The sequence below is a fragment of the Strix aluco genome, chromosome 3 (assembly GCF_031877795.1).
Source record: "Strix aluco isolate bStrAlu1 chromosome 3, bStrAlu1.hap1, whole genome shotgun sequence".
Taxonomy (NCBI): Eukaryota; Metazoa; Chordata; class Aves; order Strigiformes; family Strigidae; genus Strix; species Strix aluco.
In genome coordinates, this window is record NC_133933.1 from 81617948 (window position 1) to 81645119 (window position 27172).

Sequence of the window (27172 nt, forward strand, 5' to 3'; positions counted from 1 at the left end):
GCCCCCTGCCCACCGCCCCGCCCCTCCGCCCCCGCCCCGCCCTCACCAAGCTAGGCTGCGCCGTGCAAACAGATGATGTCATGCTCTAGAGCCGCGCGTGACCGCCGGGGCCCGCCCTCGCTGCCTATTGGTCGCCGCCCGTCGCCCGTCAGGGCAGCCGCGCTTCCTATTGGTCGCCGCCTCCACCCCGCCACCGCCCCTTGGAAAATAATAAACAATCGAGTAAAATGCGGCGCGGGGAGGGGGTGCGAGGTGGGGGAGGGGTGGTGGTGGGTGTCCTGGCCGGGGCGGCCGGTGCCGTCCTGATGCGGAGCGTACGGGCACCGCCACCACCTTCCCCCCCATTCCCCCCCCGCCGTGATGGCCTTGGGCGGGCTTGGCCGGGGCCGCTCCCGGGAGGCGGTGGCGGGCCGGGAGGGCTCGCCGGGCACCAGGCCGGGCCTGCTGCGCGACGGGCTGTCGGGCTGAGCGCCGGTCGCCAGGTCCTGGCTGGCGGGCGGTGTGGACGGGGGGCCCCGGTACGGCCCTGCAAGCCCTGCCCGGGCCCCGTCCCGGGAAGCGTCCCCTTCGCTCTGCGGGGCAGCGTGGGCAGGCTGCGGGCAGGCTCCGGGCACTGCCTGCCGCGGCGCTGGGAGAAAAGCCCTTCCTGAAGGTACTGTGACACTCGCACTCAAAACTACCTCCAGCCAGAAGCTATGGCTGCACCGAGGGCCGAGCGCAGCTGTGTCTCGGTTTTCCTGTTGCCCTTGTCTCAGAGCTAAGTCGAAGCCACCTCTGGAGGGGACGCGCAGCCCGGCATAAGGCAGTGGAGGTCTGTACCTGGCCTGAGGGAAAGGGACTGGGGACGTGCCTGGCAGCAGGATCCAGTGTGCTAGGTGCCTGGAGGTGGGGCACCGATGGGGAGACCTGAAAGCTGCACCTCTGAAACTGGGGCATTGTTGGTTGTCTTCATGGGACACAAAATGTCCCCGAGGTGGCTGGGCTGTCTACACGGTGCTGTGCAGGGAGATACAGCCTTCGTTGTAGCGGTGCTGACACACCACAGCCCTAAAATAACCACCTTTCACAGTCCTGCTTCCCTCTACCTGCCGACATCAGGCACGCTTGTGTAGCAGAGGCTTTAATCAGGGATGGGGGGAAGAGAATGAGGGCTGCAGGAAAGGATTTCCCTTTGCTAAGGCTGGCAGCTTGGCCTTTCCTTTTGAGAGCAGGTGCCTCATACAGCCTATTTCAGTTCCTTCAAAGAATCATTTTCTCCTGTATGCGGCCCCTGGAGGAAGAAGTCCAAGCACCTCCCTCCCCCTGTCATTCTCTATCTCCAGTGATCTAAGCACTTGCTTAGGAGCTGGAGATGTGGCTCCTGGTCCTTTTCCCAGAACTTTGTGTTTTGTCCTCTGACAAATGTTTGATGTAAAGTACATGGAGCAGACTTTGAAAAGGGGACTGAAATCCAAGGCTGTTCCCCTCCCTTCCCCATGGCAATGTTATTATTGCTAGGTCATGTCCTCTCCTTGATTGCTCCCATGAATCCTGAATCCCCACCCTCTCCCCCAGGCAGCAGTACGGGTTCAACAGGCTGGATGAAAATGGAGTGCGTGTTAGGCTAGCCTACCTCCTGGGTAAGTTACCCTTCAGGCTAGCCTACCTCCTGGGTAAGGTACTCTTCAGGAAGGTCAGAGGGAGGCACCTGAACCCCATCGGGCAGAAGAGGGAGAAGTTGATCCTGGGTCTTCTGACATGGGGGGCACTGCAAGGCACACGGGGGAAGGAAGTCCCCCCCTGGGGAGTTGAGAAAGGGTTGAAAGGGGTTGGTGGAGTGTTAAGCAAAAGCAGTCAGCGGCTCAGCACATGGTGGGGAAGTCAATGATAAGCATTTGCAGCTGGTTCTCTCTCCCACCCTGGAGGAACTGGGTGGCTGCTGACTCAGGAGCTGCATCAAGTCAGAGGAATGGGAAAGGGGTCACATTTCCTGAGTGCCTGCAACACACTGCAGTGAGTGGTGGGACAGCGACGGACACCTCCTACCTGCTGTCCCCTCTTGGAAGAGTGATCCCAGCAGCGTGCTGTAAGGCACTGGAGCCCGCTGGTATGTGTTGGATGTGCTCTGAGCAGGCTGCTTGGCTGGGGCTGTGGGTCTCGTCTTGCATGGAGACGTGTCTGAGCTCTGAATTCCAGCATTGGGCCCAAGGGGAAGAGAGGCAGGGAGCTGCCCAACGTGGGGTGGTTCTGGGTATGCGAAAGGCAGAATGGCCTGTATCTTGGGATGCTGACAACCTAAAAATAAGACTTGAGAGCCTCCAGGATTAGGCATCGGTTGAGCAGGGGCCTTTGGGAGGGCAGTTCTGAACTTCAGTGCCTTAGTTCTGCCCCGGTCCTGCTTCTGGTATTAAAGGCCTTACATTCCTTGCGGCTTGTGTGAATGTCACTTAAACATGCTCAGGGCATGCAGTTATAGCTAACTGCCCTGCAAACTCCTCCTGGAATCTGAAAAGTTGAATTCTTCCATTCGTATGCACCCTTGCCTGCCTTGCAAAATAATTTCCTTCAGTCTAGCAAATCACCACTGTGTTAAAGGTGTACATCTTAAGTTGCTCACTGCTGTTTTACCTGTGGAGAGCCAATGACAGCAAGAGTGAGGCCTGATTTTATTTTTTTAATTATTTTTTGGGGGTACAATTTAAGTGAGCACATGTGATTGAATACACACTGAGAACTGATCTGCTGAAGAGCCTACTGTTTCTAAATACAGTAGCTACTCTTCATAATAGACATGTTAAGCTTAAAACATTTCTAGGTAGAGGTGGTATAAGCCTTATTTTACCAAAATATATTTTTTCCTGGGAAGAAAACTGGGGAGGAACTGTAGCTGACAGATGTTCAAGTACGTGAAGCTTAAAGAAGAACGTATGCTATTCAGTTTGCTCAGAGAGGCTTTGTGACCTGTGTCTTCGCAGTAATGATGACACAAGCTTTTTTGAATAAAAGGAAGAAATTAACTGCCTTGGCTAATTGTACCCTTGCTAGCTAGCTAACCAAGGACACCATTTGACTGTGAAAATTGTTGCTGCACCCAAATCTCTCAGCTGGGGAGAATATCTGAAGCGAGAGTGTTCCCATATCTGTGGGTTAGAAGGGCTATTTAAAAATCTTCCTAATTGGAAAATTAAACACTCTTGCTTTAAAACAGTGGTGCACTGCTTTGAAAAATTAAGACCATATGGAATCATTTATTACTTTTCAATATGTATTCAGTCTCTGGTGCAATTTTATGTACCCGCTAATGCATAAAGTCTTTTGGAGCCAGAATAAAGCACCACAAAGCATGATTTAATGCTATAGGGTCACCAAATCTGTTTCAGATTACTGGATGTTTCAATCTGCTGAAAAGAAGGGGATGTCCCTGAACCAATGAAACAATGACGGGGGTGGGGGGGAAGCCCATAAATCTGAAGTGCTTTGGAAATATAGTGCACATATCAACAAAAACTTTTAAAGGATTCAGTGGGGATTTGGTCATGTAAGAGATACAGTTATGAAACAAATTATTCTAAGTAACAGGAAAGTTAAAACGAAGTCAGTATTGATAGCACAATACTTGTTTGCAATTTAAGGCGTCTTAATGAATCATGTTTTCAAACAGTACAGGCCCACATAAGCATGTGACTGTAAGAGAAAATAAGAGCAAGTAATCCAGGAGTGCACAAAAGTGCTTTTGTTTGTAGTTCTGTGGTCACTGGAAGTGCCTATTCTTGTGCTTATTCACAAACACCTCTGGCTCTTTCTTCCAGAAATCCTATCCAAACGTTTTTGTTCTGACTTTCTTAGAGGCGGACTTTGCGCTTTGGTTCTTTTCCTACGACTTCTGCAAGGTTCAGTCTTACGGTGCCCTTCCTCTGGCAAGGGACTGTGATGGGTTGGATGCCTTAGCAGCTTTTTTTTTGCTGAGTGACAAGCCGTGGGGCAATCTTTGGTCTCAGGGCCTGGGCGTTTTCCTTTCACTGGTTCAGCAGGGACCAACCAGAAGAGGCTGGCAAGTTAACCGTGCATGGTTCATGCAACCTGGCAGTGAGCTCTGCAGGCTTGGGGGGCAATCTTTATGCCTTTATCATGAACCTGAGAGCAGTATAATGGTCTGGCTAGTTACAATTTAACACAAACCCCACTTTTCATCTTGCTGTGGTGTTGTGCTTTCTTTTAAATGTCATCTGTAGAGTCTCCCGACGAGTGGGAGCTTCAGTTTTGCTTTGTATTTCTTACAGATACTGACAAAAACTTTCTCATATGGATGTGGCCCACTAGGTTACTGAAGAAGAGCCAGATTCTTTCTTAGAGGCCTAAGCAAGGTAAAAGGAGTGTGCAGTAACTTTTATATGTCAATCAAACTATTTCATGAGTATATATTTGTCATTTATAACCAGTAGATTGTTTCTTTTATTAAGGTTGAAGTCTTACATTTTTAGAAGAGTTATTAAGCAAGTAAATTAATCTTCAGCTTTCCTGTAACACTGAAGCTTGTTCATCACTGTTGTGCCTTCCATCATTCTGTAAACATTTGATAATCGATAGTAGGAATTTCAAATAAATTCAGATCTCTGGTTCAAAATAAATAAGAGTATGCATGCTTCTTCTGGATCAACACCTTAAAATGACCTCTCCTGCCTGTTCAAATTGTAGCATCAGAATAAAATTCTTAGGCAAAATGAAGCCAGTGAATACATAATAAGGATTAAAACAAATATAATGAGAAGTAATTGCTGTCTTTAACTAACTTTTATCCAGATCCAGTATTTTAGCCATTGAAAAATCGTAAATAAAATCCTCTTTAAAGTCCTTTAAAACTTTCCTGGGAGTAGTTGTCAGTTTAGATATGTATTCCAACTTTAACTTGTACATATGACTGGTAAGACTGCTACTTGCCCATAGATGGCAATAGCATTACACTGCTGAAGTAGCCCCCAGCCCATGAAATGAGGCTGTGAGGGTGGTGAATATTAACTTGGGGAATGGAAAGAAAAAATATCTTGCCTTTTTTTTTTGGCTGTGGCAGCAGTGATGGGGACTGTTCTACTTGCAGGAATGTTGGGACTAATCATGTGAGAAAAGATCCTGGAGTGATGAGGCAGCATATTTCCCATGTCTGAGGTCAGGATTTGTTCTGTGAAGCTGACCTTTAAAACAGCCTGAAAATGAGGAACGTGACACCAGAGTGCTGAGCAGGAAGCATGAAATGATGTAAGATATGTTTCTTCTGCATATGAAATACTTTTTTTTTAAAGCTCCAGGTTTGTGATTCAGCATTTTCTGCTACTGACAGAATATAAGAAAGGGGAAAATCCTGTGGAAAAAGAGAAAGTTCCTATTGTTCTAGTCAAAATTATTAAAATACTAGCCATCAGATATTTTTGTTCCCTTTTGTTGAGTTGCGGGGGAGATTATCTTTTCCCAGAATCACTCTTCCTTCAACCTCCTGATCTGAGAACCCTGGAATTGTAGAAAAAAGTGGTATTTAGGCTCAGCCTGGACACCTCATCTATCTATAATGGGTATGAAGTGCCACCAGTTTTGTTGGCGTTGGATACCTGGGTGACTGCTGTTTTGACTCTGACAAGCGACAGCAGGACAGGCCTGCTATGAGAAAGCTTCGGGGTGCTGCTGCTGGGTGAATGTTTGATGCAGGACAGGCAGCTCAGGGACCCACCAGGGCTAAAGCATCAGCCTGGGTGAGGTTGCCAGCCTGCGTTTGGTCCCAGCTGCATGGTGATGCAAGGCCTCAGACACAAGCCCTCCTCTCTGAGCTTATGCAAAAGTGCCTTTTCTTCCTTATTTCTTGCCTTTTCTTCCTGTGTCCTTTCTCTTGCTGAGCTGCATGAGGCTGCGCTGAGAGACCTGATGCGCCTGCCAGAGGCTCTGCTGCGATGGAAGTCTTGTCTCTCCAGGGTCAGTGCGAGTCCTTAGACCACCACTGAGCAGGAAAAGGGTGCCCCAGCCTGTTGCTGCCTCTGTGATCTGAAGCCTTGCTGACCTGTCAGGAAAGAGGGTTCAGAAGGAGAAAGCGAGGGAGTTGCTTCATCCTTCTCCCTCTTTGGAGGCTGGTTCTGTGTTAAGATGGTGTTTATCTCTCTTGGTAAAAGGGGCGGTGGTGGGGAGCACTCCCAGGTACTGAGCTCAGCTGTGTCCGTGGTGACACTGCAAAATGGTCCCTGGCACAGTGTTGGCCCAGGCTGATAGCACTTTCCCAAACAATTCCCAGGCATGGACATAAAATGTTTGGCTGCAGCCACTCCACTTTGATGGGCAAGAGGGTTTAACAGCCTGGACACAGCTACTCTGTGCTTGTTGACTAGTTTATCCCCATGGATGTGGTCTGGGTGTGCCTGGGGCAATCGGTGCTCAGAGTGGCACCCTGCGCAGGGGCAGCCTTGCTTTCCAGTGTTGAATCAGGTCATGGTGAACAAGCAGGGACACATCCTTGTTGTGCTTTCTCTTTACCTGTTGAGATGGCAGCACCAGTGAAGGTGACTTAGGGGTGGTTTTTGCTTGGTCTAAATGCCAGCCAGAAGGAAGCTGGCTTGCATCTGCCTAAGACTCTGAATAGATTTATTTTTTTTAAGAGTCCTAAGGGACAAGCAGCTGGATATGAGCACAGAACGGCACTGGGATGACTTGTGTGTCAATTGATGTTGAAAAACGGGTGGTGGAACATTAGAGCCACACAAAATATTCAGAGCCTGAAGAAAATGTCTTGTAATGGGAGATGTGAAGCACTCTCTCTCTCTAGCTTATCAAAAAAGACTGAGCAGGGAATTGATTATGGTGGTGAAGGAACTTCTTGGGAGAAAAATATCAGGTACTGAAAGGCTCTTTAATCTAGCAAATTATGGGAATGTGTAGCAGCAAGCTGAAACCAGATACATTCATGTGAAAAACTGGGCACAAATTTATTGGAATGAAGGTGATTAATCACTGTAACAAGCTGTCAGGGTGGATGGCGAGTTTTCCAGATGTGTCCGAGCCAAGACAGGCTTGTTTCTGATGGATGTGCTCTAACCGCAGTTAAAAGTGTGAGTGACACTGTAGTCAAGTCTCAGACAAGGTAACCAGGTGAAGTTTGAAGGGCTGTGATATGCAAGAGGTCTGACTAACAGTTCCCAAAGGAGCCACGAAGATCTAATGGTTCCCATCTGTCCTTAACCTCTCAGAAACTGAGAAAAACAGCACTTAGCAGAAAGCAGAAGGGAAGAATCAAAATGACAGCCCTGTCGCTAGCACACTAATGTGCACTCTGTTTCTGCAAGGATTGTATCTTTCACCTGCTTGGGGCTTTACTAATGTATTCTCAACATCCATTGCAAGACCAATCTTTCTCCAGCCCACAAGCCCTCTGTTCAGGTTGGTGTCAGTGTCTTTCATCTTAGGAGAGCATGAGTAAAAATTCATGATGTGCAGTAGCTCATGTGGTAGCTCAGATAAGTAGTTTCCTTTTTGTTTGTTCTTACTTCATCTTCTTGAGCTTTGGACTCGCATATTCTCCATGCCTCCTTGTTTCCCTAGTATCCGTTTATTTGTATTGCCTTTGCCACCAGGATCAGTGCACTGTGCTGTGTTGATAATCTGTGGTGCAGTACATCTTGGAGGCTGCTTCTTACTCAGTCTGGCACCATTTGTTCCTCATAATGTGACAAAAAGAACCCTGTCTTTCTTGCACAGATTTCACACAGGATGGGTATGTCAGTGATGTGCTGTGTAGATAAGAGCTTGTCAGGAACTTTTTCATAAAGTGCTTTTCATCCAGAAGTATAAATTTCTAGATGTAGCTATTGACAGGAATGCACTGAGGTATCTGCAAAATACCTGCAATCTGTATCTAGAAAAGTGCTCTAATCTCATTTTAAAAACAAGACTTCTCTCCTGGAAAACCAGTTGGTGGTGGAAATCAAGAATTTCTCATTCCTTGTTGCCTTTTCTGGGGTCCCAGTGCTTTCCTGCTTCCTCCCCATCTGCTTGGGATGATGCAAGAATTTTATTCTCTCAAGCCCTAAGTCAAGTCTGCTGGCTTCTCCTTGCTCCAGAAGGTGATTTTGTACAAAGTCAGAGCTGAAACAAGGCAAATGAAGGGGTGGAGTTGTTGTCCAGTTGTCATCCAGTTGTCACCAATACCCACAAGCCATTAACCTGGTGCATGGACTCTGGAACATGGAAAGTTAGAGGCAGAGCAGGGGTTTGAAGTAAGATTTCCAAATATTAAGTGAGAGTTCTGAAGTTATTTTTATGTGGAAAAAAAAATATACTTTTTAAGAATAGGAAATGTTTCAATTTTTTTTTTTTTTTTTTTTTTTGAGGAAATGCAAGCAGTTTTCCAAGCAGTTTTCCAGAGGCCCACATGCCTCTGGGAAGCAGTAGAAGTTATCTGCATGAGCAAAGAGCTCCAGTGCAGGAAGATACAGAGGATGTAAGAAGAATAAGGCTGTAGCTGGAGAGATGGAAATGGCTCAGTCGGGGCACCAGGTGAAGTTCTGGGGTGGTTGCTGTTACTTGCAAAGACAGCAACTGAAAACAGACCCAGGCAAGAGCTGATCCAGACTATTCCCAGCCTTTGGGGAACATTCAGTTTTGGAACTGAAGGACCCATGTTTTAGGCTGAACTGAACCCATGAGTCTAAAACTTCTTCAAAACTCTGGGGAGATGCTGGTTTTGACCTCACTCTGTAGTTCGGGTCCATTTGCTTAGTCACCAACCAGATAAAGGTTATTCTCAGTGTCAGAAAAAGATCTACCCTTGCTCTCTGGCTTAGATTATTTTACTGTTGCCAGCGCCGCCCCCCCCCCCCCCAGTTTATCTGCTTTTATATGCATATCCTGCTGCTAAATGTGGGTAAAATAAGCAGCTAGTCCTTTTACTCTCTTTCCTTTCAGCTTGTTGATCATAGGATTTAGTAATATGCATAGTAATGTGTAATTGAAGGATGGTGGCTTTGCCCAGCTGGTTTAGATGTCACCTCTAAGCCCATACTCAAAAAGACCTACCTATTCTGAGCAGCATGGGAAGCTCTCCAGGGCCCAGAATGTGAGAAGTAATCAATTCTTGTAGAAACATTTCTGTGATGCTGTGGAATCCAGCCAAGAGACATGATGAAAGTGAAAACTCTTTTCTAGGACATCCAGTTTCATTTAATTTTGTCATGCCCATAGAACCTTTCAGCAAATGTCTCTATCCTTCTGTGTGTTGATTGTGTCCTGTGTCCTTCTGTGATTTGGTTACCCTGGCGATCCAGCTAATTTTCCAGAAAAGTCAGCTCCTTCAAAGTTCATTGACTTGTTATATCAATGGACTGCTCGCTCCTTCAGTAAACTTAAGCATCCATTGATTGCAAGTTTTTTTCATGGGCTTGGGCCCTTATGAGAAGAGATCTGCAGGGAGGGTTATGTCCTGGCATGCTTGATTGGAGCTGAGGGGTTTTTTTTCTCTTGTTTCTTCTTTACTCTAGCTGGACTGATCATCTTTTTTGTTTCTTGAAACACTGGAGTAATTTTTCTACATATCACCAACTTCTGTTCCAGCAGGTTCTCTACAGGAGTGAAATTTTCCAGTAAAAGCCTCTTCTTATGTTCCTCCTTTCAACATGTTTCTACAATAGTTTGACTTGAAAAAGTCTCAACGTCATTTCTGCCTCTAGGCAAGCCACAGAGGGACCAAGGCATAACAAGTTTGTCTGTATTTTCCACTTTAATTTAGCATTTTTTAGAGCTTGAGGATTAAGAGATACAGGCTAAAAGGTACTTAAATATATGACAACACCAAGCATTCAAATGCCTGGCTCACTGAATGTCATGTGGTGTGCTTGCACTCTATATGGGGAGAGTTTGGTGCCTCAAAAGAATGGAACCTGACTGCACAAGGAGCTGCTTGCACCAGCCAACAGAGGATATAAGCCTGGAAGGGGAAGTCACACAGGGAAGCCCAAATAGACAAGACCTGCTCCCATTATTAAAAAAAAAAACCAAACCCAAACAACAAAATAATTTAAAAATGAACCATGAAATTTTAAACATGAAATTTTAAACAGAGGTTGACTGATTTCCTATAGTACCTTCTTCAATTCTTTGCCCATGTTTTTGGAGAGTATACTCTGCATGCCTGCACCTTCTCCTCAGGATATTGGCAATGGAGAGGACTGATGCAAGCTGAACCATGTGCGAGGAGGATTGGAGAGACTGTGGTGGTGAAGGGGTGGCAGAACAGGACTGGGGAGCTTCCTGAAGCTCTTAACCATAGCAAGCCCAAGCAAAGGCCATCTCTTTTTATAAAAGGCACAGTCATGTGGTTTTCTTTGAGGAGTCCATGGTAAGCCAAATCCTGCAAGTGCTCCAAATCTCAGCGTGTGGGGGTTTCAGGCTTGGTTAAAAGCCAGGCTCCTCCCACCTGGAAGGGCACTGGTTTTTACTGTTGGGGAAGAAATGAGTCTGTATCAGCTCCAAATTGGTTCCAGGTGTTGTGATTTTTTTAAGAACAGTGTCAGGATCCCAGCAGATGAAGACGATGGCACTAATGAGATTTCTTCACTGAGATACAGAGAGCAACCTGTCATCACAGCTGCCCTTGAAGTTGGGAAATTCACAGCTGCACCTGAACTTGGGTGATTCTCCCTTTTTCATAAGACCACTTGTCTGTGCAATGAACATCCCAGAATTAACTAAAATCCCAGGCATGGCTGGCACTACTCACCAGTTCCACTTGCCAAAAAGTCCCCACATGCAGGGGCAGCAATGACAGACGCACACTCCCCTGAGCTTCTGCATTCCAGGGTGGAGACAGCCTCCCATCACCAAGCCAACATGGTGCCAACATGTGCTGAAAAGGGTAGACAGCAATCCAGGTGGGGATGTGCTTGCCTGAGAAGTCACAAGGCAGCCATGCAGGAGCCTGGGGCTTTCCAGACTGTTTTGGGAGCCTGCCCGTCGCTTCGCTCAGGAACACCCATGCCTTGTACCCTGCACCAAGGGATCCTGCGTGGTGGTGCAGCTGGGAGGATTTTGCTCGAGCCATCACAAGGCAGAATCTGGCCATGGGGGGGAAGGCTGGGTTAGGATCAAGCAATATGAAATATCATATTTACCTGAATATAAGGCACTCCCAAGGAAGCCCTCGCTTCCCAAAACCGAGTAATAGTTGACTGGTTGTGTATTAAACACATAAATCTTCTGTGTCACGGTGAGGGTCACGTCATCCCAGGCCTGCATAAGGCTCCACTGCCCACCTGCTCCACACTACCCTATACAACAGCCTCCCCATGTGACCCCTCTGCCCCCCTTTTTTGTGACTGCCCTGCCCGACATGGGATACAGGGTGTCCCCACAGGATAGAGGGTGTCCTCAGAGCACCTGCTGCGACCGAACGCGTGGCTTCTGCCCCCAGCGAGCTGTGCAGCATGCCCCAGAGCTGCTGCCACAGGGCACTGAGGAGGCACCTAAACATTTTATTCCATGCCAGGAGCAGGGTATGTGGAGTCTCCAGTTTTTTTCAGCGCTTCCTGAAAGGAATCTCTGCCCAAGCTAGTACGGTATATTTATTTTACTTTGTTTTCGGTCTGAGGGCAAGGTGGAGGTCTGGGCTTATTTTATCGACTTCTTTTTAGAATTACCTCTGTGGAAAGCCTCTAACAGGCTGTGCAGTGGCATCTGCTTCCCGGGCAGCGGCCGAGAGCAGGGCTGGGCCCGCCGTGCCGTGATGCGGCCCTGCCATCTTGTGGGCTTCGCCTTCCTTGCAGGCCACCTCCGAGGCGGCCTTCACGGCTCAGAGCACAGCGGTGTGCTCATGCAGCGCGGGCGTTTTCTCATAAGTTTTCCAAAGCAGTTTTAAAGTATGACAGCTATTTTAAAAATAAGGGTAGGAGAAAGGCTGAGGCACCGTCCTGGCTCACGCAGTCCATTTTATCATCAGGGAAATGACAGAGCAAGCAGACATGTTTTCAGCATCCCACTAGATACAAGCTTTGTGGGGGTCATGGACTGTCCAGATGTCTCCTTCTGTTATCCTAGGGACAGGTATCCCGATATATCTTTGCCCAGATGGATTTTATAGCCCCAGCTTGCTAATTTTTTCCATCGGAGAGGCCAGCATATGTATTCTCTGGAGAAGATGAGCAAAGGAGAACAGGTTTCAATTGAAAGTGCCGCTGAACCGCACAAATAATGAGTGTGATTTATGTGAAATTGCCTGCTTTGTACTATTGAAACACCCCGCTGAAGAGAGAGCATTGTTAGTGCTTGCACGTTGGTGTGGGAGAAGAGTGAGGGGAAAAAGAAAATTCTCTGTGGCAAGAGGAGAGATCCCAACGCACGGTGGAGCTAGATGATGGCGCATGATGCAACCAAGTACAAAAGTATTCCTACAAAACAGGATTAGGGACTAGCTTTCTCTTCTCAGAGTCAGCCTTTCATGCTAATTTACTGCTTATCCCATCTTAGCCTGGGTTCTCCATTTTGCCTAGATTATTGAACAGTGATGCCTCAAGTCACTTAAATACAGCATTGAACTTGTCTGTTGCCACTGATGGTAAATGCACCAAAGTTAGGGGACAGGGAGGCACAAATCCTGATGGTGTGCCTAGCCTCTCCCTTCATCAGGAGCTTCTCAGCCCAAGAGAAACAGTAAAATCTCTCCAAGAGCCATAGTGCAACAGGGCTTTGTGCATCCCCCTTGCATGACCGCGGGAGAGCTGTAGAGTGAAGGTAATGGGAAGATGGGAGCTTGTGTCTGTTTTAAACCAAGAAATGGGAAGCTCTGCTGAAACCTACTTCCCCCTGCTTTTAGACTGTGCTTACCCTGTTATACACAAGACAAATATTCAACCATCTTCCTGTTTAAAAGACAGGAGGTGCTAAAGCCCAGCTCCTCCTTTGTAGGGACCTACCTTCCACTCTAGCCAGGTACCCAAGTACATTGGAGGATTTCAGCCCAAGGGCTGAGGCTTTTGCAGCTCATTTCTCACCTGGAACATAGGCAGGACTATGTGACTTTAACAGCTCAATGGCTCCGGCTCTGAATGAGCTGGCAAAGGTGTCCTCAGCCCAGAAAGTTCTTCTGTTTTCTTTCCAGCTGTAGCAGTTTATCGGAGAAGCAGGTGGTTTACCAGTTGGTTGTGCTCTCCTTGCAAACCTTGTCCCTCTTCCACACCAAGTCACTTATGACACTCAGCCTTTGATTCATCATCGCCTTCTCATTTTGGAAAACTTTAAGTTAAATAAACCCTGGACCAAACAGAGGAGAACTGCAGGGCTGCTGGTTAAACAGGAGGTGGCTGGCTATCAAGCCTTTGAGTTTCACAGAAGGAAGAGCTGAGGTGGAGGAGTGGGGCTGGGGAAAGAGAAACGGAGGGTGCCCCAGCAGCACCGTACAGCTAACCAAGGGCAAGCAAAGGGATGGCAGACGCATCCCCATTCAGTGATGGGACACTAGTTCTCAGGCTGAACAGGAAAAGGCAATCTGGCAAGGACAAGGGCACAGCTTTATAATGGTACAGGGGACCCTAGAAGGGCCATAAAATGAGAGCAATCAATTAACAAGCTGCTGTGGCTTTGGAAAGCTGTTATAGACATACTGGTGTAATGAGCACATCTGATGCACAGAAGCTATTTAACCTTCAGCCTTGTGCCTTATAAAGCACCTCTGGGGCACTGGGTAAGGCTGTTAATTATTAGGGTCAACCTTAGCAGATGGAAGTGTCCTCAAGTATGGGTTGCTGTGATACACTCAGATAATTTCTCCATTATGTCAATAACTAATTTCCTAAATTGTTCAAGAATTGACAGATTGGCATCCATTAACCAAGCCTTAACTCATGGCTATGGGAACAGTTACAGGCCACAAGGACTGCGAAACCCATTCACAGGTCCTTGAGTACGTATATATATATATACACACACATATACATACACACTGCTGTAACAGCTTGGTGTTATCCATTAGTAAAACAAATAACCAATGCATGTAGAAAGCCTAAGTTGACAGTGACAGGCATTGGCTTGAGCAGATGTCTTGATGCTTGAGCACTGTCTTCAGGTGCTCTGAGAACAGAGGATGAAGTCAGTTTGACTTTTAAAGAACTGCGTATTGAGAAATTGTAAATGAACAAAATTCCAATCAGACCAAAATACCAATTATAGTTACTACCAAAAGTGCATAATTCTTTTTCTGAAAAAAAATATTCCATGCAGCAAACATTTCATGGATGTTATAAGCCGTGACTTGTTACATTGTTCACCCTTACACTGCAAGACAAATCTCATTGCTCTTATTAATACAGGCCATATAATTTTTTGTACTTAAATGCAAACATTTTTTTCCAAGCGCAGCCTATGAAGAACAGGTAACTGCAGTATAGGTAGGTAGGAAATCCCATTGATTCACAAAGTGGTTTTATTGTTTTGTCTCAGAGCCAAGCACAACTGGAAAAGCAACTGTCCTAAATGGAGCTGTTGCAAAGGGGCACAGCGCTGAAGGCTTTGCTGCCTGAGCTGGCACAGCGGCTGCACCCAACTTGTGGAGGAGAAGGAACGGGGCCATGTTACTGTGTCACAGCATTACATGTGTCTGAGCTTACCTGCCTGAGACTCTTCTGGCTGACTGCCTGGAGTTAAATCAAAGGAGGCCGAGGAGAGGCAGGAGAGAGGAGGCAATGAAACAATGGCAGCAATAAACCCTAGTAATACTCATGGTCCTTCAGGGGATCGCTGGGGAGCGAGGTACTGGAATAACTGCTGCCAGCCTGCTGCTAGAAGGGTGACAAGCTGCTTTTCCAAGGCCAGTGATGAAAACAAAAAGATATTAAACCCTCCCCCAGCATAGATTAAAGGACTGGGGAGTGGGCATATTGAAAGGAGGTAAGAGCAGCCTCTTAAGGAGAGAAGCTACTGGAGTTGCAGATGCACCTGGGTGTGCAACCAAAGCCAGGGACTGATGTGCTGTGGGGGGTGGATTTCAGGGGCTTGTCTAAGCTGCTGGAGAGGTGGTGAGGGGGAAGCCCCGAGCACCAAGACCTCCTGCAGACTTAGCCCTGTCTCCCAGTTTGTGGCGGGCTTCTGGCTGTACCGACAGCCGTTCTGCCCAGAAGGGACAGTTTCAGCTGTTTGGAGGGGAAGGGGCTGGCAGGCAATGCGTTCAAAGAGAGCAGTTGTAGTTATATGTCAACACGGGAGGGACACACACAGACAAAACGGGGGTGCCAGCCCAGTCAGAGGGAGGTGAACATGACAGCAGCCCTCATCTGCTGAGCTTGTGCCCTGGGTGAGATGGCAAAGCTGGGGTGGGGAGGGACACTGCTCCCCCACCTGGAACAATGTCTGGTGCTTTTTTTTTTCCCCACAGACATCCTTTGTTAGACTGGCCGCTACCACCTTTCCCCACGAACCTCATGTCACCTGTGTCCTTAGACTGCCATGGCTGCAGCATCACTGCTGCAGCATCACTGCCATACCTGTGAGCAGAGGGCAAGCGCCTGTGGTAGAGGCTGTGGGGGGGGGGGAGAGCGAGCCCAGGTGCACCATGCGCCAGAGCCATCTTCCCACCGAAACTGGCCAGGCGGCTGTGACTGAAATTTAATTTGCCTGGTGCGTTCAGTGGACATTTTAATCACATTTCCTACAATCTACTTGGCAAAGAGGCTCAACTGGCAGCTGCCTGACTGAATGGGCTTTGCACCCAGTCTAACCTTCTCCATTCGCAATTTCCAGTGCTGGAAAACCTCTCTGTCTCACTCTCAGAAGTTTCTATAGCAATCACGGCCATCCTAGCGAAGCACTGAAAATGGCAGCCCATTCAGATTGTAATTTTGCTGGACAGTAATTGCTTCTCTCTCCGTTGGCCTCTGAAATGTTACTTTTCAGGAGATACCAACCGCAACTGGAGGAAACTGGTCCTCTGCCTATGTTTTCAACAAACTTCACTCTCCCCCACCCCAACTAACTTTGTTAGCTGTTTGAGCATTCCTGAACCTTGAGTAACAGGGAAGTGTTGTTGGGTGCATCACACCTCAGGTACGGGAAAGACCTGACGTGAGTGATGCTCTTAAAAAGCCTGCAGGAAAAAACCCTCACCACCCAACACGTCATGTTGTGACCTGAACGCTGTCCATCACTGTAGGTAGAAAAAGTTACACAAGTGTGTTTGGCTTTGCTAATTGTGAAAGACCAGGGAATAAAAAGAAAGCTTTTTTCTTCATGTCAGTGAGCTTACTTTTCCTGGTTCAGTTAACTTCAGCTTAAACAATCACTTGATCTTTTGTTCCATGCTTCATCTTTCAGTGGCTGTGATCACTCTTAATTACTGTGACACTGAAGAACCGCGTGCTAAAAATGTATTAGGTAACAGAATGAAAGGTTTTGCTTCTTGCAGGAAGAGGATGTGGTAGAATTATACCCCAGCTTGTGAAGGAATTGATCAACCATTTCTTAAACTCTTCTAATAATCTTTCCCTATACTTTTATGGCTATTGTTGCCTGCTGGAAAAATTAGCTTAAAGCTGAGTAAGGGGAATTGTGGATAAGTGTTCGCAATTTGGCTTTGGACTGACACAGTGTGATTGTACTCAAAGAATTTGAAGTCTTTGCACTGGCAGCAGTACTTGAATCTGGGAATATAGGATTCGCGTTGGAAAAGAGTGGATTTTTATAAAGATTTAAATGCACAATTTCAGCTAGAGAGTGGATTAACAGAGCCAACTAAACCCTTCACCCTGACAAAGAACTGGCGGGAGGACTATAGAAACTCATCCAAAATTTTACCAACATGAATGCAGAGTAATAGGTCAGTGAGAAGCATTTCTGTATTTTAATGGCGCTCTTAGAATTCAATTCAATTTAAAACAAAAGTTGTTTTACAAATATGTGGAGAATGCAGAAGGCTGGAGAGGGAGCAAGTGGCCTGCATCCTCCATCTGCTCCATCCTCCCTCTACTCTCATGCAAGGGACTGCGACTGCAAATCCTCCTTCTCTGCAGACAGAAAGGCCAGCGCAGGCACTGCCCCAAGCCAAGGGTCAGGAACATCTTCCATTCTGCAGGGGCATGAATGCACCCCCAGACCCCACACTCCATATTTTGCATATGCCAGAGCTCTTGAGGCCCAAAGCCAAGCAGCAGGGAACTCCAAGCCCAGGGGTTTTGGGGAAGCTGAGACACACAAACCTGTGTTCCTACGTCAGAAATGAGGTTGCAGAACAACAGAAAAAGATTAAGTATCCCAAGATGAGCAGTGCTTTTCTCTGACAAGAGACGGACACATTGGGGATTGCTCATCTCTGAAAGGATCAGGGGGATACAAGAGAAACATCCACTGGACAAACAAAACCACAAAGGCAGATTGGCTGCATCTGTTCTTGAAGTATTTTGGAAGAGGCAGCAAAGCATGCAAAGGGACTTTTTTTGGAGTAAAATTTCTAATTAGGCCCTGACAAGTCACTGCTGCAGGATCTTTGATGGGGAAAAAAAAAAAAAAAAAAAGGGATCTTAAATCAGTCTGGAAAAGGATCTAATGTTTACATGAGTAACAACCATTGGTGAGGATACAGCCTCTGCTTCACAAACCTATGTGAAGCTGCAGTGGGATATTAAGAAATTTTCTGGATGCTCTTCTCAAACATTGGATACTGCACTGCTGCAAGCAGGATACTGGAGCAAGTTGGTCACAGCTTGATGTTCAATATGACAATCCCTCTCTTCAAGAAGTGGAGAGATTGAATGCTTCCAGTAGAAGGTATAGAAATAGCTCCAAAATTTAACCCTTCCTAAAAAATTTTACACCATTGGTTTCTCAAGCCCAAACTGTAAAACACTTGGCCATCTGTCAGCAAGAATGGCCATGAGCATCCATGGAGGAGTGCCATGCTGCAGCCTTGCTCTCCCCTTCACACTAATAGGTGCTGCACAGGGCACCGGCCCTGGGCTGCTCCAGTGGCCCTCAGAACCTCCCAACCCATCAGTGCAGGGACTTCTCTGCCTAAATGTTAACTAACTACTTCCCAGGGGAAATTTTCCAAGCTGTGTAAAACCTGTAACAACTAACCGCAGAACTAAACACCTGACAGCAAAACCAGACCTTGAACAGTAAGAATCCTGAATTAACAGGAAAAAAAAAAAAAAAAAAAAAAAAGAGGACTTTAATTGTGGTTTGTACTCAGCTGGAGAGCCTCACCCTCAAGTTGCTGGAGAAAAGAGTCAGAGAGGTGGAAAAAAAAGGTTCCAAAACCAAAAATTAGGACTGCCTGCAGCAGTAACCAAGGAGGGCAAGTCTAAACTGCCTCTGGAGGAGGACCTTTCTGACAAGCCCCGGATACACCTACTGAAAGCTGAGCCAGGTGTAGGGGAACAGCCTGCAGAGCTACAGCTCATCCCTGTAGACAGAGATAAAACCAAAAAACCTCACTAAGTAATTAACACAAGGCCTGTTTGGAACACATACCTTAAAACAGTGTGAATAATAAGTGAAATGTTTATAAAATCTGGATTTTAATTTTTCTTTATTACAACATGAATTATTCTCAAATAACAGAAGGATTTAACAGTGTTCAGTTTGTTATATATTAGACTCAGAATGACATGTTTTTTAAAAAATTCTCAGTATACAAGGAAAATCCCAACAGAATTTACAAAGCCACTGTAGTTCACAAGTACAGGAGCTAAGGTTGTAATGAATCATATAGGAAATTTGTCATTTCATTACAGGTAGAAGAAAAACTACATGAATTGGTTAGGGTTTTAATCACAAACCTCAGAATATTTTTCTTTAAAATAGATGCATTATTAAAAAAAAAATCATCACTACAAAGAGGCACGTGGTGTTTAGTGGACGGCATTAATTCTGTAACCCAAACAAGGAAACTAATCCACTCTGAGTAGCTGAAGTATTTTTTGCACTATTTACATACTTTACTGAAGTATTTTCATCCCAGAGTCTCAGCAAGCATCCTAGAATATTAATGAGTGAAGCCTGGCAGCACTCCAGCGTTAGCAAACATGAAAGTAACATCATTCCCATTTTATCAACAGGGAAACTGAGGCACTGGGATTATTGAGATCCAGGCAACTGCAGAAAGAAAACTCCTGGATCTTGATACTCTTAGAGACAGGTCTTGATGGAGTCTCCCTCCTTGTTAGATGGCTGGTGACCGTGCTGAGCACTGTTTGAAACCTAGTCAGTTTTTTTCATGTTTAAACTGCTGCAAAATAGGTGACATCTATCCAGCTATAGTGTCATTATGATCACCTTTACTCAAAAAAAGCCATTAATGGTTTTCCTTTTTAGATCAAAAAGCGACAACAGCAAGAAGTGCATCTTCAATCTCTCCAAAGAGCTTTGGAAGGCTGTCTTGTTATACCCAAAATACTGCAATTGTTCCCTCAATCTGTGCAAAGGTAAGTACTGAAAAACAGTAACTTTGAAAGACAGAATTGCATTATTTATTTTAAAAAAGATAAGAGCTACTGCACAAGAGTGCAAAACGAAAATACAACTTTAAAGATAAAATGTCTATATGGATAGAGTAACTATGTTCACAGAAGCTGTAATTTAAATTTTCAGGCATTGGGATCATTCCTTTGTCAATCAAGTATGTGAAACAAGTTAGCTGATAAATTCTCAGCAAGGATGTAGCCTCTATAAACCAACATGAAACATTTCACATTGTCCATAATCACAAGGATTTTAATTCCTGTGACAGCAAAATACCATACCACATCAATAAGGTTACTTGAAAAGACCCTTAAAAATATCTTGGCAATAACATTGGCGGAATGACTAAAAGGGGAATAAAAACTGGTTGCAGATCCCAGATGACATGAACTTGCAAGTTAAGAAAAACCTACAACGCCAATACTTGAACTTGGGATAGAAACATCCAGCATAAATCCAGCAATTTTAAGGCCATTAAGGAGTGTGCATAATTAATTCACAGGCATCTCACTGTTTACGTTTTGGCAAATACAGCATCTTAAAGTGGGAATAAAAAAAAAAAAAAATCACAGACCGCTGCTGTCTCACAGCGTTGAGGAGCAGGCCAGGCAGCAGGGGACAGGACTGCTGGGGCAGGACATACCCAGTGTTGTCCGTCGTGCCCCAGTGACAGATTCTAGCCAGCACCAGTTGCCCGACTTCAGAAGAAGCCCCCTAAAATTCACTATTGGAAAGAGACTTTACACATGCTACAACATCATTAGCAGCATCGTAAAATAAGCATATAGGACCTCACTTTCTTCAGGGAAGTAGACGGACATAAATATGCTTCTTCTGTGGTTACTGCGGGGGGATCTCTGTCCTGGCTTCTGTGCTGGCTGAGAAATTGGTCCCATCAATCTCTCCTTGTGGTCCTGACCTGAAAATGGCAATCCACACTCTGCAGCACAACCACAAATACTGCACAGTGATTTAAGCAGCTTTTCTTGTTTTCAGCCCCAAAACACTGCTGGAATATTCCCCATTTCTTCTCCTTGATTACTGCTGCTGCCTACCAATGACTCCCAAAGACAGCTTCCTTGCTGGTCAAGGAAAGACTGAACTATGGTTTTATTTAGCGATATGCCCTGGAAGCAGCGCTGGCTCTGGAAGCTTTTGGGAACTTCCCTCCTGTGGTTTGACAAAGCTCACCCTCCATTCCCAGAGGCTTTCAACAATACATCAGTCCCACTGCATTTAGGAGCATTCAAAAACCTGGGGTATCTAAGTTTAGCGTGGGTGCTCTGATTGCAGAAAAGCCTCAAATACCAATAGGCAAAGCTGCACCAGTTTGAACACGAACAGATCTGCCCAGGGGGCTCCAGGGGCCCCCTGGTTAAAGGAGGTTGGTCACCACCCACACAGACTGTGGAGAAACACTTCACTTCCCTGGCCATGGGAATGCAGAACCTGTCAGGACCTCCTCTCTCACATGTCCCAAACGTCTCACCTGTGTTCTGCAAGCTTATGCACTTACCACATGACAGAGGACATGCAGGCTAAACATATAAACAGTTTTTAAAGGAATGCAAGTAAATAACCAGATGCAAGGTGCTTTAGGGTACCTACCACCACCTCCATTTTCCCACAATACATTCTGGTTCAGACAAGGCCAGAGGCATCTGAATGCTACTAGAAAAAAAGGCAAGACTGAAGCTTCAGGAGAGTTATCAGTGAAGGCCCAGGCTGATGAGTATAGACTGCCATGTATAAATATAGAAACACACACACTTAAATTATATATATTAGTTTTATCCATATTTTTATATATGTATAAATTAATTCTACATATGTGTGTATATACAGACACACATGCATGAATCTCAATAGTCCCTCTGTTGAGAAACCTAATACAAATCTCTGAAAATATACATCAATTATTTTGATATTTTTAAGTATAAGCAATGTATTCTGATTGGGGTTTTCATAAATACGCATTAGTCACCCTTGTGGGAATAACAACATAGTTGCGTAAGTTGTAAACTATAAATACAGGCTTTAAACATTCTTTGAACAACAGGTATAGCCAGTATGAGTAACTCCCAGGACAACCAGAAGTGATCAGAACAGAAAACCAGACTTGAGCACGTGGCTCCAAAACATACGCACTGCTGTAACACACTCAAGTGCACAGGACCTCTCCAGTGCTCCCTGCCCCCCAAAGGTCCTTTTCAAAAGCTTTCTGTAATTGTGATGGGAGCAACGATTGAAACAATTTAATGAGGCTTAACAAAGACAGAGAAGAATATTTCTGATAACAGATACATTATACGAAAAGGTCATGTTGCAAAACCCAAGAAAACCCCTCAAATTTGGGGACAGCGTGTTATATATATCCTCCCTAAGAAATTAGGACAATCTTTTCAGTCCACCTGCATAATGTTTTTCCCTATTCAGGGTTTCTAAATGTGCTCTTAAAATGACTTTTTATAAAAATCCACTATAAGCCAATATGCACAATACCATATTTTGTTTCAGTTAGATTAAACCAGGAATGACACAACTGCATTTTTTAACTAAAAGAAAGTTTACAACTACAAACACAAGGATGGGTGATGTGCTTTGAGGTATCAGTTAATACCCCATCTTTTCCATAAAATACATTCCTATTGTAACATGATGAATTGCCTCAGTAGTACCGTGTACTACTCGCCCCAGATCAGGGCCAGTGTGCTAGCAGCAATGGAAGGTTTGGTGTTGATGAAACCTGAGAAAATTCAGGGTAGAGAGATGTCACTGGTGTAGAGGCAGCATATCCAGGCTTGCAAGAACTGCAAAATTTAGGAAGAGTATTAACTTGTACTTTTATGTTACAGTATACCCTGTCTTACCATAGTTTCTTTTCCCATCCATGATTACTTAAAACTTAATCCTGTGTGGTTTCAAGTACCTTCAAGCTCCTCATCAGGGTTCTCTCTTGGTTCAAACTGTTTGTTGCTCAGTCTGGTTCACTGAAAACTGTCTGATTATAAGAAACTCTTAGAGCCTGAGAGTCAGCAGATGGCTACACACAGATAATAGGAAAAAAACCCCAGAATACATGACAGAGCAGTTCCAGGATTCTAGCAGGGACCTATACAATATCAGGAGTTTCATAAAGAAAGCATTTGATTTTTCTTTTGTGCAAACTGCATTGTACATGACAGAGGCAGTGCATGAACCACAAAGGGCCCTCTTCACGTGACATTGTAAGTCTACTGTGAACCCTGCACAGCCCATTAACTTTGTCTCTAGACCAATTCTCCAGAAAAATCCTAATCCCATTAAACTTCCTGAACATCAAAGTTGTATTTTACAGAAAAGAAAATGAAGGCAAAATTTCACATGTCCACACACTGGTGGTACAGAAAAATAACCAAGTCCTCATCTCTTCAGCACAAAAAACAACTGATGAAAGAAAACATGGTCCAGATGATAAAGTGCAATAATTATTTCAGTTGTGCTAAAAAGCTTTCCAATTCTGTAGTTTTACTTCTTGGCGATTTTATTAAACTTTTAATTATAATGTTTTTTTGCTTCTGTCCCCATCTTTCCAGTACTGTTCAGTTTGCATTTCTGTAAGCCGTGAGACAGTACGCTGAAAGGCAAAGAGTTCCTCTTCTCCTGTAAACATGGAGAGTTCTTTGGCAGAATCCTACATGAACACACAAAAACAGCACCACAGAACTGTGAGAGACATAGGATGCACTTCAGTACAGCTATCTAACTCCTAAGGCTGAGTACTTTACAGGCTTTGGCAATACAAGACAGCAGCATGGCACCAAAAAAATAAAATTAATGTCCAAAAATTAAAGAAAAACACCTATTTCAGCCAGGTAATCCTCTGAAGGAACACAGCAAAACAATAATTTGGGTTTAAAGCAACATGATGACACGTTAAGCATCTATTTTCATTTTTCTGTTGACTAATTGTGTATTGATTTAGACAAATCATTTAAAAATTCATTAATAACTAGGTTACAGGGAAAAGGAAAAACAGAATAAGCAACAGGCAACATAGTACTGTTTGTGAGGATTTGTGAGGCAGTCCTATATAGTCTAGGAAGAGGTCTTTTATTTCTGTATTTTAAATGTAGGAGCCAAACTTAAATCAGTAAATCATTCTTGACTGAACAGATACAATGATTAACAATCAAAATGACCCTAAAACTTACGCAAAATGGTTCTATATATTGTGACATTTTCTTTGACTATGAATAAGTAACATAACATGCAATTATGAAAGCAACAGATACACTGCAGAAAAAGCAGCAGATCAGTAGTTAAATGTTTACTTGATTCCTCTTCCTAAAATGCTGCTGTAATTATGAGACCAAAACCAATTCTGTTACAAAAGGGAAACGATGTTAATATCATGTACCTGGCTCAAGTCCAAATCATCCATCAACACTCTGTTGTCCTCTAGCTCACCATTGTCATGTTCTACCAGGAACAAGCTCTGGAGAGGTGTCACTGCAGAACAAATAATACGCACCTGAGAGAAGAAAACAGACAACAATATCATCACTTGAGCTTTACAGAAAAGGGATAAAATACATGTTTTATGAAAATCAAACTTCAAATTACAACCTTGTTTTTTTCACCTTCTCTTATTAGCGCTACTGTTACAGATTTACCTTAAGTCATTTAGAACATTAACCTTTCAGGATCTTTTTCTCAATAACAACTCATGTAAATTTTACTCAGAGAACAGGATAAATGAACTATTAAATACTCAGAATATCTGCTATACAGGCAATGAGTTCACAAACAAGTTTACTTTCTAAAATAACAGCTGTAAAGTATTTGTAACCAATGCTTTCTCTTCCTCCGTAGTTAGATTCCTCTCAGTAGGTAAGTGCACTTCACACACACGTATTTCCATCTAAAGAATATTTAAATTCCAAATTTCCCAGAAGGCTGAGCGGAGCCACTCTTGCTTTCACTTATGCTACTCAAGTGCACATTATTTGCTAATAAAAATAATGATGCTGTTTTCCATGTCTGCTGGACATACAATGTGCAGTGAAATACAGTATCTCCAGGGGGCTGCAATGAAGACAAACTGAACTATTATTACAGGAGACACTTGTTGAGAGCATGCAGGCAGAATGTTTGCATTGTGGACAGGTCTCCGCAAATACGCTCTCTCAGGTATTTTTTCCAAACAGCTACTTGTGACAGGAATTTAACACTTATGGTTTTCCTTTGGAAGAAGTAATAGAAAGCAGCGGTTTGCTTGCAATTCTTAATGATAGCACATAGACAGAGCAGACACACCCCACCCCATTCCTAACACACTATTATTAATTTATAAATATTTACATATCCTCTTAGAAACTTAGAAACATTTCCAAGTCATAAAGCACAAAGAATCTAGCTGACTTGAATGAGACTACTCATATGTTTAGTTAGTTCAGTACCTTGTTGAATCAGGGCCTTTCTGATCATCTTGCCAGGACATTTCTTGAAAAAAAAGATCTCAATCGATATTTTCTGATTGCATAAATATTTAAGTGTGTGCATATATAGTCACACGTAAGACAGCGTTTCATAACTGGTATTACTTTTAAAAAAATCTTAAATGTGAACTTCTCTCTGTTTTTGTAGTGCTGATTTTGCTTCCATGACTGAAACCTCTGTAAATCCACACGATGTGCTGCATTTATCATTACTATTCCATTAGCAGTTCTGCAACCTAATGTAAAGCTTACAGTGACTGTTTCCTTTAAACTTAATAATTTAACTATGCTATTAACTCTTCTGTACCCTGTTCAGGAAGGCACTGATTCCTGACCAACTGCCCATACAGATTAAAATTTTAAAAATTTAAATTTACTCCAGCACGGTTGGCAGCACAATCTTTTATTATTAAAATGATGACATGGCTTCTGTGGTTTTCCTGGGTTAGGAAAGAAATAACATCCCTATTCAAGAAAAGCAAATGAGCTCAGGCTTATATTTATGGTCCTGCTTAATACAGAAATAAAAAAAACCCCAAACCTGCTTAATTGCCTTTATTGCAATGGGGCCTTTTTTGTGAAGCTGGAATGATGGTTTCTTTGCAGTTCTACTTCATTCTGCTTATGTTTTCCAAATCACTACAGAGAGCCTCACTTCAAACCAATTACAACAGTCAGGGTTTAGGGCTCCCAATATTACACCTATACATAAAGGAAAGTTTTGGTTCTCACCTTATGCTCATAAAAGGTATCAATAAGAGTAATGAAACGACGAGCTTGTGTCCTTTTTGCCATTGTAAGAAGTGGTATGTCACGAACAAAGACTGTGTCAAAATGCTTTGATATCTCCAAATAGTCACTGGCCCCAAGAGGCTGAAACAAAACAAACCGTAAGAAATGGAAACCTGTGATAGAATGATACATAAACAGTGTATCTTGAAATACTACAATTACAGAAGAGAGGGTGTAAAGTCCTGATCATATTCTTATTTTTGTTTCTTCATGTCTTGCTTCAGGAACGCTTGTTTGCTCTTACTGACATAAGTCTACATGGGTGTTCATTCATACTGTCAGCTTTACCTGAACAGTGTTGAATAGTTAAAAATGTGGTTCTTCTGCATCTTGACAATGTTATGATCTCTCTGACAACCTCAAACAAAATAATCACTTTAAACCATAATTCACGGAAGAAAAGAAAAAACATGGTTAAAAGTCATCTAAAGCATAAATAATTTGAACAGCTATTAGGATGCTTTCCAGCAGCAAGATTTTTAAATGCAAATGCATAGGCCAGTTACTAAAGCATAAGTAGACCTGCATTTAGTTCATGCAAGACTAACCCTGAAAGCATCAGGAAACAGATAAAAATACAATTTTGTAGCAGTTCCTTTGTTCATGGTTACACCTGTAATGATGAAATAAAAATACTTAACTTACTATTTTCTATTTGTGTACCTGAACCATCAACAGAAGATACGCACAAATAGTGGCAGCTCATTCAAGTATACATTCAAATACATTAATTTAAAATTACTTTTTCCACTACATGGAAGATAATTTTTTCCGCAAGCTCTACCCTATCAGTACTGCAGGCAGTAGCTATAAAGTCATCGTATTTAGCAGAGAAACTTCATACTTCTGAAACTTCAGTACCTTGGACACAACTACTCCATAGAGCAAGATCAGCAGCATTTTGCATGATAATGTCACAACTGCCTTCCCAGCTAATGAAATGTGCTGTACCAACAGTATAATATGGTTATAAAGCACTGCAATACTGCTAATATATTAAAAACCAGTAAAAAATTCTCTCTCCAACTGAAATTGCTAGACAAATTTGCTGTAGGCCAAGCACAACTGCTTAACTATAACCCTTCTGCAAGAAGTTATTTTGAGCAATGATTAATAGCTGTCCATAGCCAGGACTTTGGGTTTTATTTAGATGCAAGAATGAAAAACCCGTAGAAGTGGTCTATACACAAGCACAGGAGAGTGAAGCCCTGATGACATTTCAAAAATTCTTCTGAAAATTAATGGGAATAAGATAGAGCTTCTCACCAGCTGACCCCCCCCCCGGCAGGTATTAAAGCCTCTAAGCCAGTTCTCCCATTTGCAGTCTCATGAATCACCCTGCTTTCCCATTCACAACCACACAACCTCCCTCTGACATCTATGGAAAAGAATCATTACAGAAACTTTCAAGTGTTTTTAGCAGAGTTTAAGAGCAGTATATACTATATCCTCTCCTC

The 27172-nt window shown here is 43.9% G+C and overlaps 1 protein-coding gene and 1 long non-coding RNA gene across 5 annotated transcripts in view; one reads left to right on the forward strand and one right to left on the reverse strand.

Moving 5' to 3' along the window:
- Nucleotides 1-244: 244 nt before the first annotated feature.
- Nucleotides 245-27172, forward strand: part of LOC141921191 (uncharacterized) — a 32149-nt gene continuing 5221 nt past the window's right edge. For 2 of the 4 annotated variants that reach the window (XR_012622577.1, XR_012622576.1), the window contains exons 1-3: nucleotides 245-4343; nucleotides 5075-5232; nucleotides 19297-19406. This is a non-coding gene — a long non-coding RNA (uncharacterized LOC141921191). Of the gene's footprint in view, nucleotides 4344-5074; nucleotides 8506-9485; nucleotides 9548-19296; nucleotides 19407-27172 lie in introns of those variants that run through there. The other 2 variants (XR_012622578.1, XR_012622579.1) reach the window with 2 other exon arrangements.
- AFG1L (AFG1 like ATPase) overlaps nucleotides 18495-27172 on the reverse strand; it is a 72522-nt gene continuing 63844 nt past the window's right edge. The window contains exons 11-13 of the mRNA XM_074819391.1: nucleotides 25656-25796; nucleotides 23843-23956; nucleotides 18495-23116 (exon numbers count right to left, since the gene is read on the reverse strand). Of these exons, the coding sequence (XP_074675492.1) occupies nucleotides 22982-23116; nucleotides 23843-23956; nucleotides 25656-25796 (390 nt within the window). The 3' untranslated portion in view covers nucleotides 18495-22981. The remainder of the gene's footprint in view (nucleotides 23117-23842; nucleotides 23957-25655; nucleotides 25797-27172) is intronic.